Source organism: Diorhabda sublineata, chromosome 1 (genome assembly GCF_026230105.1).
Source record: "Diorhabda sublineata isolate icDioSubl1.1 chromosome 1, icDioSubl1.1, whole genome shotgun sequence".
Lineage (NCBI taxonomy): Eukaryota > Metazoa > Arthropoda > Insecta > Coleoptera > Chrysomelidae > Diorhabda > Diorhabda sublineata.
This window is the reverse complement of record NC_079474.1, coordinates 41,418,231-41,433,577: the sequence shown is the minus strand read 5'-3', so window position 1 is coordinate 41,433,577 and position 15,347 is coordinate 41,418,231. Positions and strand designations below refer to the sequence as shown.

Genomic DNA, 15,347 nt, shown 5'->3' with positions numbered 1-15,347 from the left:
TTACGTTATTACAGAATTTTTTGTTAGAAAAGTTTCTAATACTATTTTTGACTACACTAAGATACAGAATCTTTGTTATTAACTATATACTATATATTCAGATGAAATAATGCCCAACACCAAGAAATATTACATAAAAGTTACCTACTTTTCGGCTTGAGAACGAATTATGAACTTTTCCCTGTAATTAGTCGTGGTGTTAAGCGGAATATTAACAAAAGTTTTTAAAAATGTACCAAAACGATAATTTCTGATAGACAAAATTAAAGACTAAAATTCCTAAATCTATACAAAAGTTTAGATCGCACCTTCAGGAGGCTAAATAGCGTAAAGGAAGCCAGGCCGACATCTCACGAAGGACCAATAAGGTAGAATCCTTCCAAGACCTGAAAAGGATAACTACTGCCCCGACGAAATTTTTGAATATCTATACAAAAATAATTGCCTAACTAACCTAAACCTATCAATACAGAAAACATTTACGAAAGAAAATCAAACCGAAAATTTTATTTTTAGAGATATACTGAAGGAAATATCCTTTTTGGAATTAATTTAAATAGTCATTGAACTTTTTTAGAACAAGTTTCAAAAGCAGAATCATAAATAAAACTGAAATATGATTTCTAAATAAATAATCCTAAAATGGGAATTATCAAGTTAAATTTATATTTTCATTCAATATATTACTTGAATGTATACATAGAAAATAGATTCTTTGGGTGGCATTGTACATTATACCTTAAAGGAGAACATACATACATACGAGTACATACTTAAATGTATGATTTCGAGAAAACAGTTTTCAAAGTTCTTTTTTCCTCCTTTCTATTTATTCAGCAGTGATAATTTCATGATATCACTGAGAAAAGTAACAGACAAATACTAACAGAAGTTATATCGGGGCACCATCGCCTTAACAAACACCTGAAGGCTCTATACCTAGCAGATAATGCAGCGTGAAGATTTTGTTGCACAGAGAACGAAACCTCTATCCACATTCTCTCGAAGTGTGAAACAGTAAGGAACTCCAAAGCACAGGGTGCGTTTGAAATAGAAGACGAGAATCTCTGGAAGTTGAAGCCATCCTACATTCTAGACTTTTTAAAAGGAGTGTTATTGAGCACAGGGTTTTCTACTATCGCAGCAAGAAAGAAGGACACGATAGATCTTTTGGGTCGCAGTGTATACAAAATTGTTTTTGTCTGTTGGAACAAAAACAATTTTAAGAGGAATAATGACGTGTTTGACTTGGGGGTTGCAATGGAGGTGATTAAATCCTAGTCTTTGTACTTTCTACATGCTCTAAATTTATCGTTATTTTCTATCACTTACACACTTCTCAGTTAAACGTTATATACACCTGCTTATTTTTCCTTCTCTATAAAACTGAGATTTTTGCATTTTAGCTAAGGGAACGGAGAAATATTTGATTCAAACAGATAAATAAACATTATGAGAATAGCAAATGCATCGTCATCTAAGTCTATGACGAAAGCGTTCTTCAAATTCGTTGGAATGACTGGGTAACTTCATTTAATCCCGGTTATTTCTACAATATTTTCTACAAAATCTGGATTATTACAGTGTATTATATACATCCAGATAGGTGATGGTTTTTCCATTAAAGGATGAGGTTACTCCTCATTTTATTCTACTAAAAATATTTCTAATGTTACAAAAAAAAATCCAACTCCACATATTTTCATACTGAACACACTGTTTACTGCCACCAACACACAATTACACTGATACGCGTTTCGATAATCAAATTTTCTTCTTCAGAGACCGAAGCTAAAGTAATTGTATGTTCAGTAAAAATATTACCAATAAATTCAGAAATTGCTGCTTATGCAGAAAAAAGTATTTCCCTCAATACATCATTCTTTATAATGGGAGTAATTCATTTTCGGTTTAATTTTGCACAATAAGCTTGACACATCGATGAAATTTCATGACCTATATAAAAATCTAATACTGTTTATATAAATATGACATTAATCTATACCCAAAAAATATTGGAAAGTCTATCTAGAATACAAAATTTTCTTCATTCCATTACGGAGGCAATCCACAGATAACTAAATATTAAAGGTATATTTTCTGACGTGGCCGGGCTAATAAAGAATATTTATGCTAAAACTCCAACTAAATGTATATGTAACACGTTACTACTAGACTCTATTACACTTATAATATGAGATCATTCAACATTCATAACTCATATATATTTATTCCCCAAAGAAAACTCACTGACACTATAAGTGTGTAATTGAATTGAAAAAACTTGAAATTATATCAACTTAGGAGCCCGTGTAAATTGAGGAATTTAATCTTAAAGCAGAAGCAAATGAAGAAATTTCCAATGATTTTGGTTGCTCCATTGTAAAATTATACTCCGTGCTCATCACGAACTAAAATTTTCATATTTGCCTTTACGAGATAAATACAAAAAACTTGAGTGTTGATTAATAATATGTAGGAGTAGTCCAAAAAGAATTCAATTTATTGTGTATAATGTAGTGGGTAAATAGATCATGAAAAATATAAGCAGGATAAATTGTATGTGACTAAAGGAGGAATGAAATTTTTTCCGAACTTTAAATCTATTGATAAAATAATGGAATAAAAACGAATGGAAAATGTATAAATGCTCATTAATATCAATAAGCTTGATACAATAATCTGATGGTAGGATCGGAACAGGAATGGATGTGAAGTAGGAAAACTTCAGGGATCCAATTAGCTATGTGCAACAAATGACGTGAAGAATGACAAAAAAAACTGAAACTAAGATAGTGGAGGATATAAGATATGTCTATTCGATTGAAAAAAGTGGCAGAGAAAGTTTACTCAGAATATTTAGAGAAGGTGCAAGGATAAGCATGGAATGTAATCAAATCTAGGATATGTCAAAAGGGAAAATACCAAAAGGCCTTAGATTTGAAAAATTAGATGACAGTAAAGCACAATGATATAAGAAATATTATCATGGATAGCTCCAAAAACAACAAGTATTTTCCAAGCAGAAATATATACAATCATAAAATGTATTCATTTTAGAGTTCATTGCAACAAGACAAATATCAATTATCAATTTGTCCAATAGCCAAACAGCCATCAAGCTCTGAGCTCCAATGCTAAAAGTTATAAGCTGGTTTTGAAATATCTCGACAAATTGAATGAGCTGGGTGAAGTTACCTTACAATGAGTTCTGGGACATACTGAAGTAGAGGAAAATGATAGCAGTTAGACTTGTAAAAGTTAGGAGGGATGAAAGGACTATTTATAAAAGCCCAATAGAAAAAACACTCAAAAAGAAGACAGAAACCCAATTGTTTACTTTTTACAGGGGTTGTAAGAAGCAAATATACTCATGGAAACCTATAAACTTAGAAAATTTATTAAATGTAAATACTAATATTGAAGGGATACAGTTACCTCAATAAACAACTGAAGATGTTAAATTCAGAAGATGATGCAACTTGCAGATTCTGCTATGTACAGGACAAAAACTCTATCCCAAAAGATTACACCTTTGGCAGCTAGAGCCATATCCCGAACTGTCTGGAGAGAGTGGGATTGATAGATCAATTGTGATCACTGATCATCCCTAGTGTCGCAGCAAGAAAGAACACAATACATCTTTCGGTTCGTAATGTATAGGACACCTTGAACCAAACATACATACAGAAATAGTTTGGCAAGTCAACTAGCTATGTACAACAGATGGCATAAGCTGGAGCCAAGTACTGGATAATAAAAGATTTGACCTGAACACACTGAAGATATGAGATTTTATATTTGGATCAAGTAAATATTTTAAAGTATGCTCCCAAGTGACCAAAGAAATAATCAAGTCAATAACGGATTCCAATCGAATTAAGCATGAGACAATGAGAAACAGAAGGAATTTATGAGAAAATTGATAGATATAGAGAAGGATAGATTGGTATTTCGAATACTATCTAGTAATAGACTGAAGCTTATATACCCTAATTAATGGAAAAATTAGAAAAACCAATAATAAAACTTTAAAAATAACAAGACTGAAGTCTGCTGAATTTTTATAGAAATAGTCTCAAGAAATGACGATAACCTTTTCACACTCAATTTTGTTGATATATGATGAAGTAGTGCTGGCTTAGAATACTTATAATTTGAAATTTTGGATCAGAAAATTTTATAAAGTTTGGAAATAAGATTTTATTACATAGTCTTATAAAAACATATTCAATAATCCATGCAATCAAATCAAACACGATAATAATTAATATAATTTCATTAAGTTAGTTACTTCACCAAAGTGAATTTGTTCGTCATAATTAATAAAAATTATTGGGTCAAGATATGAGTTGGTTTTTAAGAAGGAAGTAATTTAGAAACTATATGTAACGTTTTAACTAAAGTATAAATCATGCAACCGAAGAAATCTACCTATCGTTTTATAGCAGCATTAACGTTGACAATTTTATCCATCTGAATAGATTGGAAAACCAATTTTATTTTCCTAGTTCATCTATATCTTTTATTGTTACTAATGAATCCATAATGAAGTGGTTATTTCTAGTATTAATAGTGGCGTATGGGAAAATATAATCACTACTCTTTTATATTCGTCGGACCGAACTAATTTGGTATCTACTATCTAAAATTTTCACTAAGTCTTTAATTTTATACTGTTCTAACAAAATTTAGGCCATTTCGAGAAATATTTCATCACAGCGGCTTCCTGAATCTACCCCATTAGGAATAATTTATGGGGGTGTGTAAGGGTTTATCTTTTCTGATAAAAATAGTGAACGTAAATTATAATTTTATGAAGGGCTGTAAGATATAACCGAGTAAATATAGGGTCGACAGCTTGGTTTGATTGGTTGTTCTGACGTCTTGAAGAAAATTTTGCATTTATGGAGCAATGAGTGGCCCATAAAGAATTCTAGCTGTTGCGTAGATTTATTGAAGCATAAATTGTATATCACGGCTTTCCAAATAAAAGTAGGCCAATAATAAATTTCTACGATACCAATAAAACCACACAAAAATCACATTTACAAATGAGTTAGATGAAAAAGTAGATATGAAAATAAGAAGATACTCATAATGAATACAAATGGATTTTTTTGTTATTTCGTAATTAATTTAAAAAAATATTCACTCATTCATTTTTAATGGAATCATCATATCACCCTAGAAGTTAATTTTTCCAAAGTTTTCCTCAGATTAAATAGTTTAAAAGGATCGGATTTTTTTTTAAATGAAATGTTATTTCAGGAATAATTTTCTAACCGAATATTTGAGGGGTTTATTAAAAAAACATGCTACTTTCAAGGTAATGTACAGAGTTTTCCTTTGTACACACATTATGAGGTAATACTAAAAATATTTGAGCCACGAGACAGTTAAATTTCACCCCCTGTTACTAGGTATATTTATAGCGAACGTAAGTTATAAAATCCCAGGACTACGAATTGAAGGTCTCATAATCTAAGCAAAGAGCGATGACCCTATCACTAGAGTGTGACAAAATTATTAATATACATCAACCACACCAGAAAAAAAATTCTCTACTAAGTGATTTTCCGAAGCTACCAAATTACCAAGAATGTAGTAAATTTCTAAAAAGAAAAAAATATTCACTCCATCCCTTATTCCATAAGAAAAATATTTGTGATTGTTATTTCATCATAAGATTTTGACAAACACGTATTAGTAATAGTCTATATTCTCAAAATAGATCTTTATATTCTTTGCATTCAGAAAATGAGACCACGGAAAAATTAATGAGAAATGGAGAATTTTGATAAATAACTCAATTTGGTTTCTAATTGTTGTTACTCGATTTAAGTATAAGTGTTTGAGGTAAATTTCAGCAGCTTATAATAATAAAATAATAATAAAGTGCAATAGTCATCTGTGAAATGAAGTTATGGATATTGAGGTTCTGTTATAATAAACAGAAAAGTCTACGACGCTGGAATTGTGCATCAAATGCGGTAATGAGGTATAAATTATACCAGAACACCATCAAAAATAAATGTAACGTAAAAGGTGCGTTAAGTGTCTAAAGCTTAACATCGAAACGGACTAAAGAAAACAACTCTTCAAATTGAATATCTAACATTCGAAAAAATTGTCAAATTTATCCGAACAAGAAGAGACAGTGGAAAATATAGCTTTAAAAAAATCCCCAGATTCAATACTATAGATAAATCAATGCTTTTATTTCTGTCCAAACGCCGAACATTTCAATCGATTATGTACAGCGTTGTCTCATTATCCGACCGTGAAATTGAATTCAACAGTTGTTTTCAATTGATAATCATAGGCGTGTATTTTGTTATACCGTACCATCAAATTGCATCTTTCCCATAATTTCGTTTCTTAGTTTACTGAGACATCTGTTGTATTCAATCTGGGGTGAAACAATGTTTATGTCCAGATTTAAAGATGTTATGTATAATTTCTTGTTGCCTGTAACGATAGATCATTGGAAAAAAGGAGCTTAAATAATTTTTTGTACAGCTTCAGCATCCACAGAAATTAATTTGCTATTAATGGGTTCCTGCTAATGCTTTCTATATATTTCAATATTAAAATTATTTCACAAATTCTACTATTATCCGTATGTGTATGTTTTATAATTTATTTTTATTCAAAATAAGAACGAAAAGTTCATATATTTAATGTAATATTCCAAGACAATAATTTGAATTGAATTCGAACATTTGGTTAAGAAAGAGAAAGAATCACGTATTACATTAATCGATTTGAAATTAGCATTCGACGCAATGTACAGAAAACTAGCATGGGATACTATGAAGAATAGGAATGTGCCTAAAATAATTGAGAGAACAAAAGAAATATATGAAAACTTAATAAAGATGGTTCAAATATAATAAAGAAGCTCGAAGAGTTTAAAGTAGTTATCCTTAGTAAAGCAAGGGGGTAGTCTTGGTCTATTTCTGTTTATATTAGTTACAGATAGGATTATAAATACAATAAAAGAGAAGAACCATGGGGTGTATAAAATAATTGACTATAGACACCTAAATCTGGTGAAAATAGACGTATATACAGACGATGTAGTAATAATAGCAGATACAGCGAAGAAACAGCAAAGATGGGAGAGTAGAAAATTGAAATAAATATTAAAAAATGGAAAATTATGGTAGTAGATAAGAAATGAAACATGAGGAAGATCTAATAATAAAAGCCGTTCAAATATACGATGGTTTGAATAAGACAATATTTGAGAAAAAATAAGCGATGATATGAATGTATGGAAGTTGATAATAGTACCTACTTTAATAATATAGAAGAAAAACCTTGGTAATGACCAGAAAGACACAATGTAAAATAACAGCAACACAGAAAAAATAACTAAAAAAATAGCTAGATATACGAGGATGGACAGGATAAGAAATACTAATTGAAAATTGTTTTCAAGTGACAAAACCAAAAAGATATTATAAACAGAGAAAAGAAAATATCAGGAAAACTTGGCTAGAACTGTTGGTACAGGAAGTAGAAAGAAAAGAAAATGCAATATGATAAATGAATGAAGTAACAACAGACCGGAAAAAATGGATGTAAAGTGAAAACTAAAATCCCAATGCTCAAAAGTGTTATAAACAAGTCGATGAAAAAAATAAGTAGATATTTTGATGAATATTTAAATCAGATCTATAGAAAAATCGATCATTACTTGAAAGAGTCTGATAATAAATGCCATTTATTAGAAAAAATAGGGAAAAAGGTCTAGAAATTAAGAAAGAAAGAAAGAGAAACTTATGTTGCTATTTTGAAAATAGAAACTAATATATTCATATTTCATTCCAGTGTTTTGACCCTTGATTATCTTTAAATTTGAATCACATATCAGATGGTTTCCTAGTCATTTATATCAAATGACCGCATTTGACGCTAGTACGTTGTATCTGTTGATGTAAAGTGAATGTACCCTAAAGTCCATTAGAAATGACTACTCGTTGTATCAGCCATCAGCAATTTCATTATAATATCAAATAAGATCAAAATCACAACACCGAATAATATATTTAAGTATATATTTATCTTAAATTATTCACTATACTATATTTCCAGTTATTTTGTCAACTACATTAAACACACATAAAGCAGATTATAAGAAATAACGTTTTGGTTGGAAGGAATATATATTACCCTCGAATTTTAACTAGTCTGAGGGAGAATTATGGGATGCATATCGATTTTTGCGTTGAACAAATTGCTTGTGAAATTGTGGTATAAATTGGGGTGCAATCTAGAACGTAATACATTTTGTTGATTCACGCTGTGTCCGATGAAGCATTTCGTTTTCACTTAGAAATTTACTTTGGAAACTTATTCAACTGAACGTGACAATGATACCCAATCGTGTCACAGTTGAAATGTTTGTACAAAAATACTCAGAGGAAAAAAGTACTCAAAATAATGAATTTCAAGTTTAAAGAATACGGTAGATATTAAAATCGTTCAACGTATTGGAATAGAGTGATATTCACTTGATTTTTTATATAAATATATTTCAATTCTTACATAAATCCAGAAAAATCCAGTCAAAGATTCATTTTTATTTCAAAGTGACTTTGGAAAGTTGGGTTGTATCATGAGATGATATTTCTAGATAGACTGAAAAAGACCATTATCTATTTTTCGTTACCGTTAACTGTTAAGATTACTTAATAAGATTTAAACATATTTCTCCAATTGTACAGCTAAATTAATCAAGAATTTAATATTGAAATTAAAAAAATTAGAAAATAGATTCGTAAAATAATTTTTTTTTTCGAAATAATTCAATATTCCGAGAATTATTTGAAAATTATGACACAAGATATATTTGACTTTCACAAAGATATAAAATATGATTCTTCAGTATAGAATAGGATCACTAATTCAAAATACTATGTCTCGATACTTGGGCTACTTGCATACATTATCATTCTGTGGAAAAACATGAAACATGAAACTAGATCGTGATAACAAATGTTCGAAAATAGAGATTATTACCAAAGCCTGCTAATCCAGAAAAATTGTTTATTCAACTGAAATGTACATGAAATTTTACAAATAAATGGATTTATGTGAAATAATGACTGCCCCTAGTGAAGGTATCACAAATTATTATAATCTTTTCAAAAAATTCTAAAAATATTTACCAAGCTTGTTGAAATTCGAGATCATAATTTCTTGAAGCACATAATGCACAATTATAAACTCACAATACTCCAGAAATTATCGGAAGATGATTCTGATAGAAGACTATAGTTTGGTTAAAAAACTTTTTTTCTACTGAATATACATTCAAGTTAAATAGTTAGTAAGATAACATCAACGATATTAGGCTAATGAAAATCCACGCTGGATGAAGAAATAACATATTTAACGACCAGGGCAGGGTTTGCGGGAAACTTATTCATCTGATCAATATATTTGTGATGAACACTCAATGAATTTTAATATTTGGAATTATCGAGATAAGAAACACTGGAAATGGCTTATTATCTGCACCTCCCTCTCACAATATTTAATCTATTCAAGAGTATCTACAGGGTGTTTCTATATTCGACCGACAACGCTCTACCACCTTACTGGTGAGATATAGGATGTTCAAAATAAAAAATTTGCAATAAATCGAGAACGCCTTCATATTTGGTGACCAATATGCTCCTTAATAAAGTAATATTTTGACATAAGCAAAAATTTAACCAGTGGCGCGTTATCAGGGCTAGTTGTCTCTTTTATCCCTTTATTTTTTACGCTACTGGAGCAAATTCTTTTTTCAATCTTTTTTTAAATTGCCTGATTATTTTTAGTTAACAAACTAATAACCTTTTATGGAGTTAAAATGAACGGTGTTGTAGAAATTTGCCTCGAAGCAAAAGTCTGCAGGTTATTAAATACTACTCAATTTTCTAAATTATAATCTAGTAGGCACGTGTCATATTTTTAATAGTTCGTGACACTTGGTGTATTTGACACGATCTTAGCAGATTGAATCATAGAATTTTAAATTAGTTTTTACATTAATTTTGCTGTTATAAAATGAATTTTTCGTCTAAAGAAATGACCGATATGTTAATGATTTACGGGGAAGCCCTAAAAAATGGTAGAATGGCAGCTCGTTTATACCAACAAAGATTTCGCAATCGTCGAATTCCACATCATTCTATATTTGCAAGTATTGAAAGAAAGGTTAAAGAAACCGGAAACTTGTTAAATGGTTAAATTGGCCAAGTCTTCAAATGAGAAATTCATTTTATAACAGCAAAATTAATGTTAAAACTAACTTAAAATTATTTAATCTACTAAGACCGTGTCAAATACACCAAGTGTCACGAACTATTAAAAATATGACACGTGTCTACTTGATTATAATTGAGAAATATTGAGTAGTATCTAATTACCTGCAGACTTTTATTTAGAGAAATTTTCTACAATACCGTTCATTTTAACTCCATAAAAAGTTATTAGTTGATCAGGTAATTTAAAATAAAATTTTAAAAAAATTGCTCCAATGGTGTAAAAAATAGGGGGATAAAAATGAAAACTAACTCTGACAGCGCGCAACTGGTTAAATTTTTCCAAAGTTTGTTTATGTCAAAATATTACATTATCAAGGAGCATATAGGTTACCAAATTTGAAAAACAAATTTGAAAGCGTTCTCGATTTATGACAAATTTTTGATTTTGATTTAAAATTTTGAGCACCCTATATCTCAGTAAATAGGGTTCGTATTCCTATATCAAAATCAATGATTTTATGAGATCTTTTTGTGGTAGAGCGTTGTCGGTCGAATATAGAAACACCCTGTATATTCCTATATGTATAGAAGAGTATGCCTATCGAGATCACCAAATCTCAACTCTTTCGACTTTTTTTTTTTGAAGGTACTTTGAAAGCGAAATTTTCCAGATCAAACTAACGAGCAAATAAAAAATCTTGGATGGCAAATGAGAAAACAGCGTGGACTAAGTTACTGAAAATTTAGATTACGTTAAGTGAGTGACAATATTAAGAGCATAGATTTTGTAGTTTTTCTATTTGCAACGAAAAAAAAACTATTTTTCAGTTGTGGACTGGTTTCCACACCCTTTTAAAAATAGAAATTATAACGATAGTGTTGATATTTAATGAAATCAGTGTAATAATTCCAAAATAGGACAACCAATATGAATTATTTCTTAATTGAAAAAGTACTAATCAACGGCTTTGAGTATATTACATAGTCATAATTCATATAGATACCATTCGACAGATTTTATTTGCAAATGTACCAACTTATGAACTCAAACATCATATACTTAAGAATATTATAAGAAATCTCACAGTGGGGCGAATATTCAACCGAGTTTTATATGCACTGTAACATTAAAAAATTTCCAAAAAATCCAGAAATTCTCTCAGTTAATAATTTGATTGGAGAACCAATACGCTGAATAATATCGTAAATTGTTTGTTATAATACAAACAACTGTATTTTCTATAGATAAAATATAGCGACGTGAAATATTTTGTGGTATACGTATAAGTATATTCATGAGAATAAGCAATAAATTATATTCCCTTCAACCAAATAATGAACGAAATTCGAACTGGAGAAAAAAAATTACAACCCTAGTCCTGCTGGCAACGTATTTGTATATACGGTAGTCGGAATTTCAAGCCCTTGTACACCCAGCAAATCACTTACGGAATATGCCAGTGTGGGAGCAGCCCGAGCCGCAGTTAACGGCCTTACGGGTGCAAATACTCTTTTACAGCCCGCTACGTCATATAATGAATAATGGAGAGGAGCTGGTGCTACAGCGATTGCTGTCAGAGGAATTGTGGGTGTGGTGTTGATAGGAATTGGGTAAGGTGCATAACGGAGAGCGGATAACGATGTCGCGTTAGATGTCGCTGTTACAGGGCCAGGGTTGAGCATTAGTAACTCACCGTAGGCTCCCCGGCCGGCCGCACGGGTTTTGGCCAAGTTAGCGGGAAGCATTACTTCTTTTGGTTGTGCTTTCTTGCATTCCACCTGAAAATAAAACGAATATCTTTTATCAAATAATCTCTAGATTGTATATAAAAGGAATTGCTGTTCTTTAAGCTTGCTAAAACTCGAGAAAAGCTGGACCGATTTGGCTAATTTTGCTTTTGAATTATTTGTAAAAATCCAAAGAAGGTTTGAAAGGTGAATAAATATGAAAATGCACGGAATTGAATAAAAACAAAAAATTTGTTTTTCCTTGGTATTTTGTCACAAATTAAATTTCTGAACGCAACTATAATATTTAACATTTGACAAACAGCTAATATCCATCCTCTATGTCGATCGAGTTTTCTGGATAGTTCGTTTCCTTCAAATCAGTCGACAACATTATGAACCAGGATGACGCAAGCAAGTTTTCAAATTCACTGGAATTGCTTGGATTACCACCACACATTTTGCAGTTAAAAGTAGGATCTGTTGTCATCATGCTGCGTAACATTAATCAACATGGACTGTGCAATGGATCAAAACTGGCTGTGTAAAAGGTGATGAATAACGTCATTGAGACAAGAAACCATTCCATTTTAAGCGTTTACAATTTCCGGTACACCTAGCCTTGGAAGTTTGCGGAATCAACTTGGAGTTTTCCCAGTTTCGCGCATGTACAATGATACGTCGTGTCGGAAAACCGTCATCTTTGTTTATTTACGCACCACAAAACAAAATAAAAAATATAGTTTATGGGAAAGCTTTAAATTGATTAACAGACTGTATCATAACTGTGTGTGTGAATATCAAATTGAAACCTTATAAATACTTAGTATTTTAGGAAAATTCTGTTTTTCAAGTGAGCAACATAATGTGTAATTGATCGAAAATAATAATAAAACTTCATTTTTACCGAGCATTTTTTTATTTGTTTTAATATAAAAAGGAATCCTATTGTTTGTTTTAAGTGTATTTTATACAAAAGTTTAGGTCTTATCTTATCAATTGACACTTCCATAATTAGTAAATTTGGAAATGAGCTCATTATCAAATTGACTAGATAATCAGGTAATCGGCATGAGTCCATAAAAATCATACATGATGCAACGTCACTCGAAAGAAACCTATTAATATATGTTTTGAATAGTTTTTCGTTGTCTATCAAATTAGAACAAATCGAGACCACATAATTATAACCACAAAAATTATGTACTTACAAAAACAATTAACAGATCATTATCCCTTACTCCACTCTGTATGAAATTCGTTACTTTATTGTCAAGAACATGACAATTTTTGACTGGTTCAAAGTGTACGAACACCCATGAGAAGGACTTGGACACAATCGAGGAGATCTATCATATATACGGAAAAATAATGTTTTTCCAAATAAAATGCAGTCTAAGTTTCTTGAATGCACTGTATATATTAATAAAAAAACTCTCTGTTTTCTCAATTAAAAAGTTTTATTTGTTACTGTTGCGTAATTAAAACTCAGAATCGCTATAAAATTATCAAAACAAATTGCATTTGCATATATATTTTTCGGAAATTTGATGATGATAATAATGTGAATATATTAAATATTTACACAGAATTGTTATTCTGATATCACGACGGCTGACTTTGGAGCAATTAGCTTAATGAGCCATTTATAGCCTCATAAAGTTTTCATAGAATCGCTTTATGAATTTTTAATCTTCAATTTAGTTGCTTGATCTCTTATCCTATTTAGTTTTTTACGTTACGCTTCGAGCGATGAGGGAAACTCTTTCTAAAAACAAACACCATATAATCCCTATTTATACTCCACCGCTTTGGAATATTATGATAGAATAATTCCCAACATACGTGTATCTTTGCGAAAATCACTGTTGTCTTCAATATTTCAACTCTGTTGCGACAAGTTGGGTGAAAAACTTGATCAATATGAAAATTGGATATTGACTCTAGTTTATTCGTAAATTCTTTTTGAAGGAGAGAAGAAATATTTTTTATATAATAACAAACTTGTCAGTATTCTTCTGAATTTCGAACTGAATGATCTCGTGAATATAACGAAATTGGTATGTACAACAAATTGTATTTTTTGTATGTTTCTCTGTTGCTATCCAGTGTTTCTGTAAGAATAGACGACAGGAGACTAAACAGGAGGAAAAAACAGTTTGGAATAATTGTATTCGATGCCACGAATAGATGAAGAAACAAATTCTAACAGATTATTGAGAAAATCACATACAGAACACTTGTATGCATATTAGATACATCCAGTAGCTGGTGGATAGTTTCATTTTTGCCAAATGTACGTATCGTTAGAGAATATTGATAATTTATTCAAATCAGATAATCACAGTTTCCAATACATTTCCGTTCCAAATTGTTATAGGAGTGTGGTTCAATCTATTGCCTACCATTTCATGGTATGATTTTCTTCCCAATTGGAAAATCACTTTACTGTAAAATATTTCATTACCTAACACAATATACTTTCAGTTGTTAATTTATTGTACATCGTGGTTCCAAATTTTATCAGTCGTATAAACATTAATCTTTCGGAAGTACAGCAATATTCGCATTCAGCTCTGCCTATCCATTTTTCTAAAATTGCTTTCTTTAACAATTAATCGTATTGCACTTTTCTCTTGAATAAATAGGTCGTATTTTTATTGAGTTGGGCCTTACATACTCATTTGAGGGATAGCTACAATTCAATAACAATCTCACGTACTTTTATCTTAGGTTTGCTAAGAACAAGGGCTTAAACTTTATTAACTACATTTCTGCAGTAGTTATACAGCTGATGATATTTCCGAACGTTCAGGATAATGAAGCCACTTTCAAAAGCTTAAAAATCATAATATTTACATAATTGTTCCTCAGCTTCTTGAATTATTTTATATGTAAAATCTAGTATTTAATAATCGCAATTCGGTTTTCTCTATAACAACAAAAAGTTTTTATATGTGTATTGAAACTAATATATCTCAAATTTCAGTTAAATTTTGTGATATGGTGGAGCTAACATAATAATCACCATAGCCAAAGTATCAACTTCTGAGAAATGGAACGTCCATTGTACATCGAAAACAGATGAAACAGTTCCAAAATCAAAATGAATGAGATAATTCCAAGCCATTCGTTTGGTCGTTTTTATAGTGAAGTCATTACAAAATGTCAGTGAAATCAATTAATAAACCGATGTGTTTATTGCTTGTTTCTAGTGATTAAACTCTGCAAAAACATATCAGTCCAAGTTTAGTTTTTGTGACTAATCTATTCGTACTTTGTGGAAACACTCTGTACTAGATTTTTTTATATTTAGTTTTCGATATATATATATATATATATATATATATATAA

The 15,347-nt window shown here is 30.5% G+C and overlaps 1 protein-coding gene across 3 annotated transcripts in view; it reads right to left on the bottom strand.

Annotated features, from left to right (window-relative positions):
* The window catches only part of LOC130444516 (RNA-binding protein Musashi homolog Rbp6), a 1,022,388-nt gene that overhangs the window by 57,607 nt on the left and 949,434 nt on the right, over positions 1-15,347 (bottom strand). For all 3 annotated transcript variants that reach the window (XM_056779678.1, XM_056779688.1, XM_056779699.1), the window contains one exon: positions 11,960-12,044. In XM_056779678.1, the coding sequence (XP_056635656.1) occupies positions 11,960-12,044 (85 nt within the window). The remainder of the gene's footprint in view (positions 1-11,959; positions 12,045-15,347) is intronic.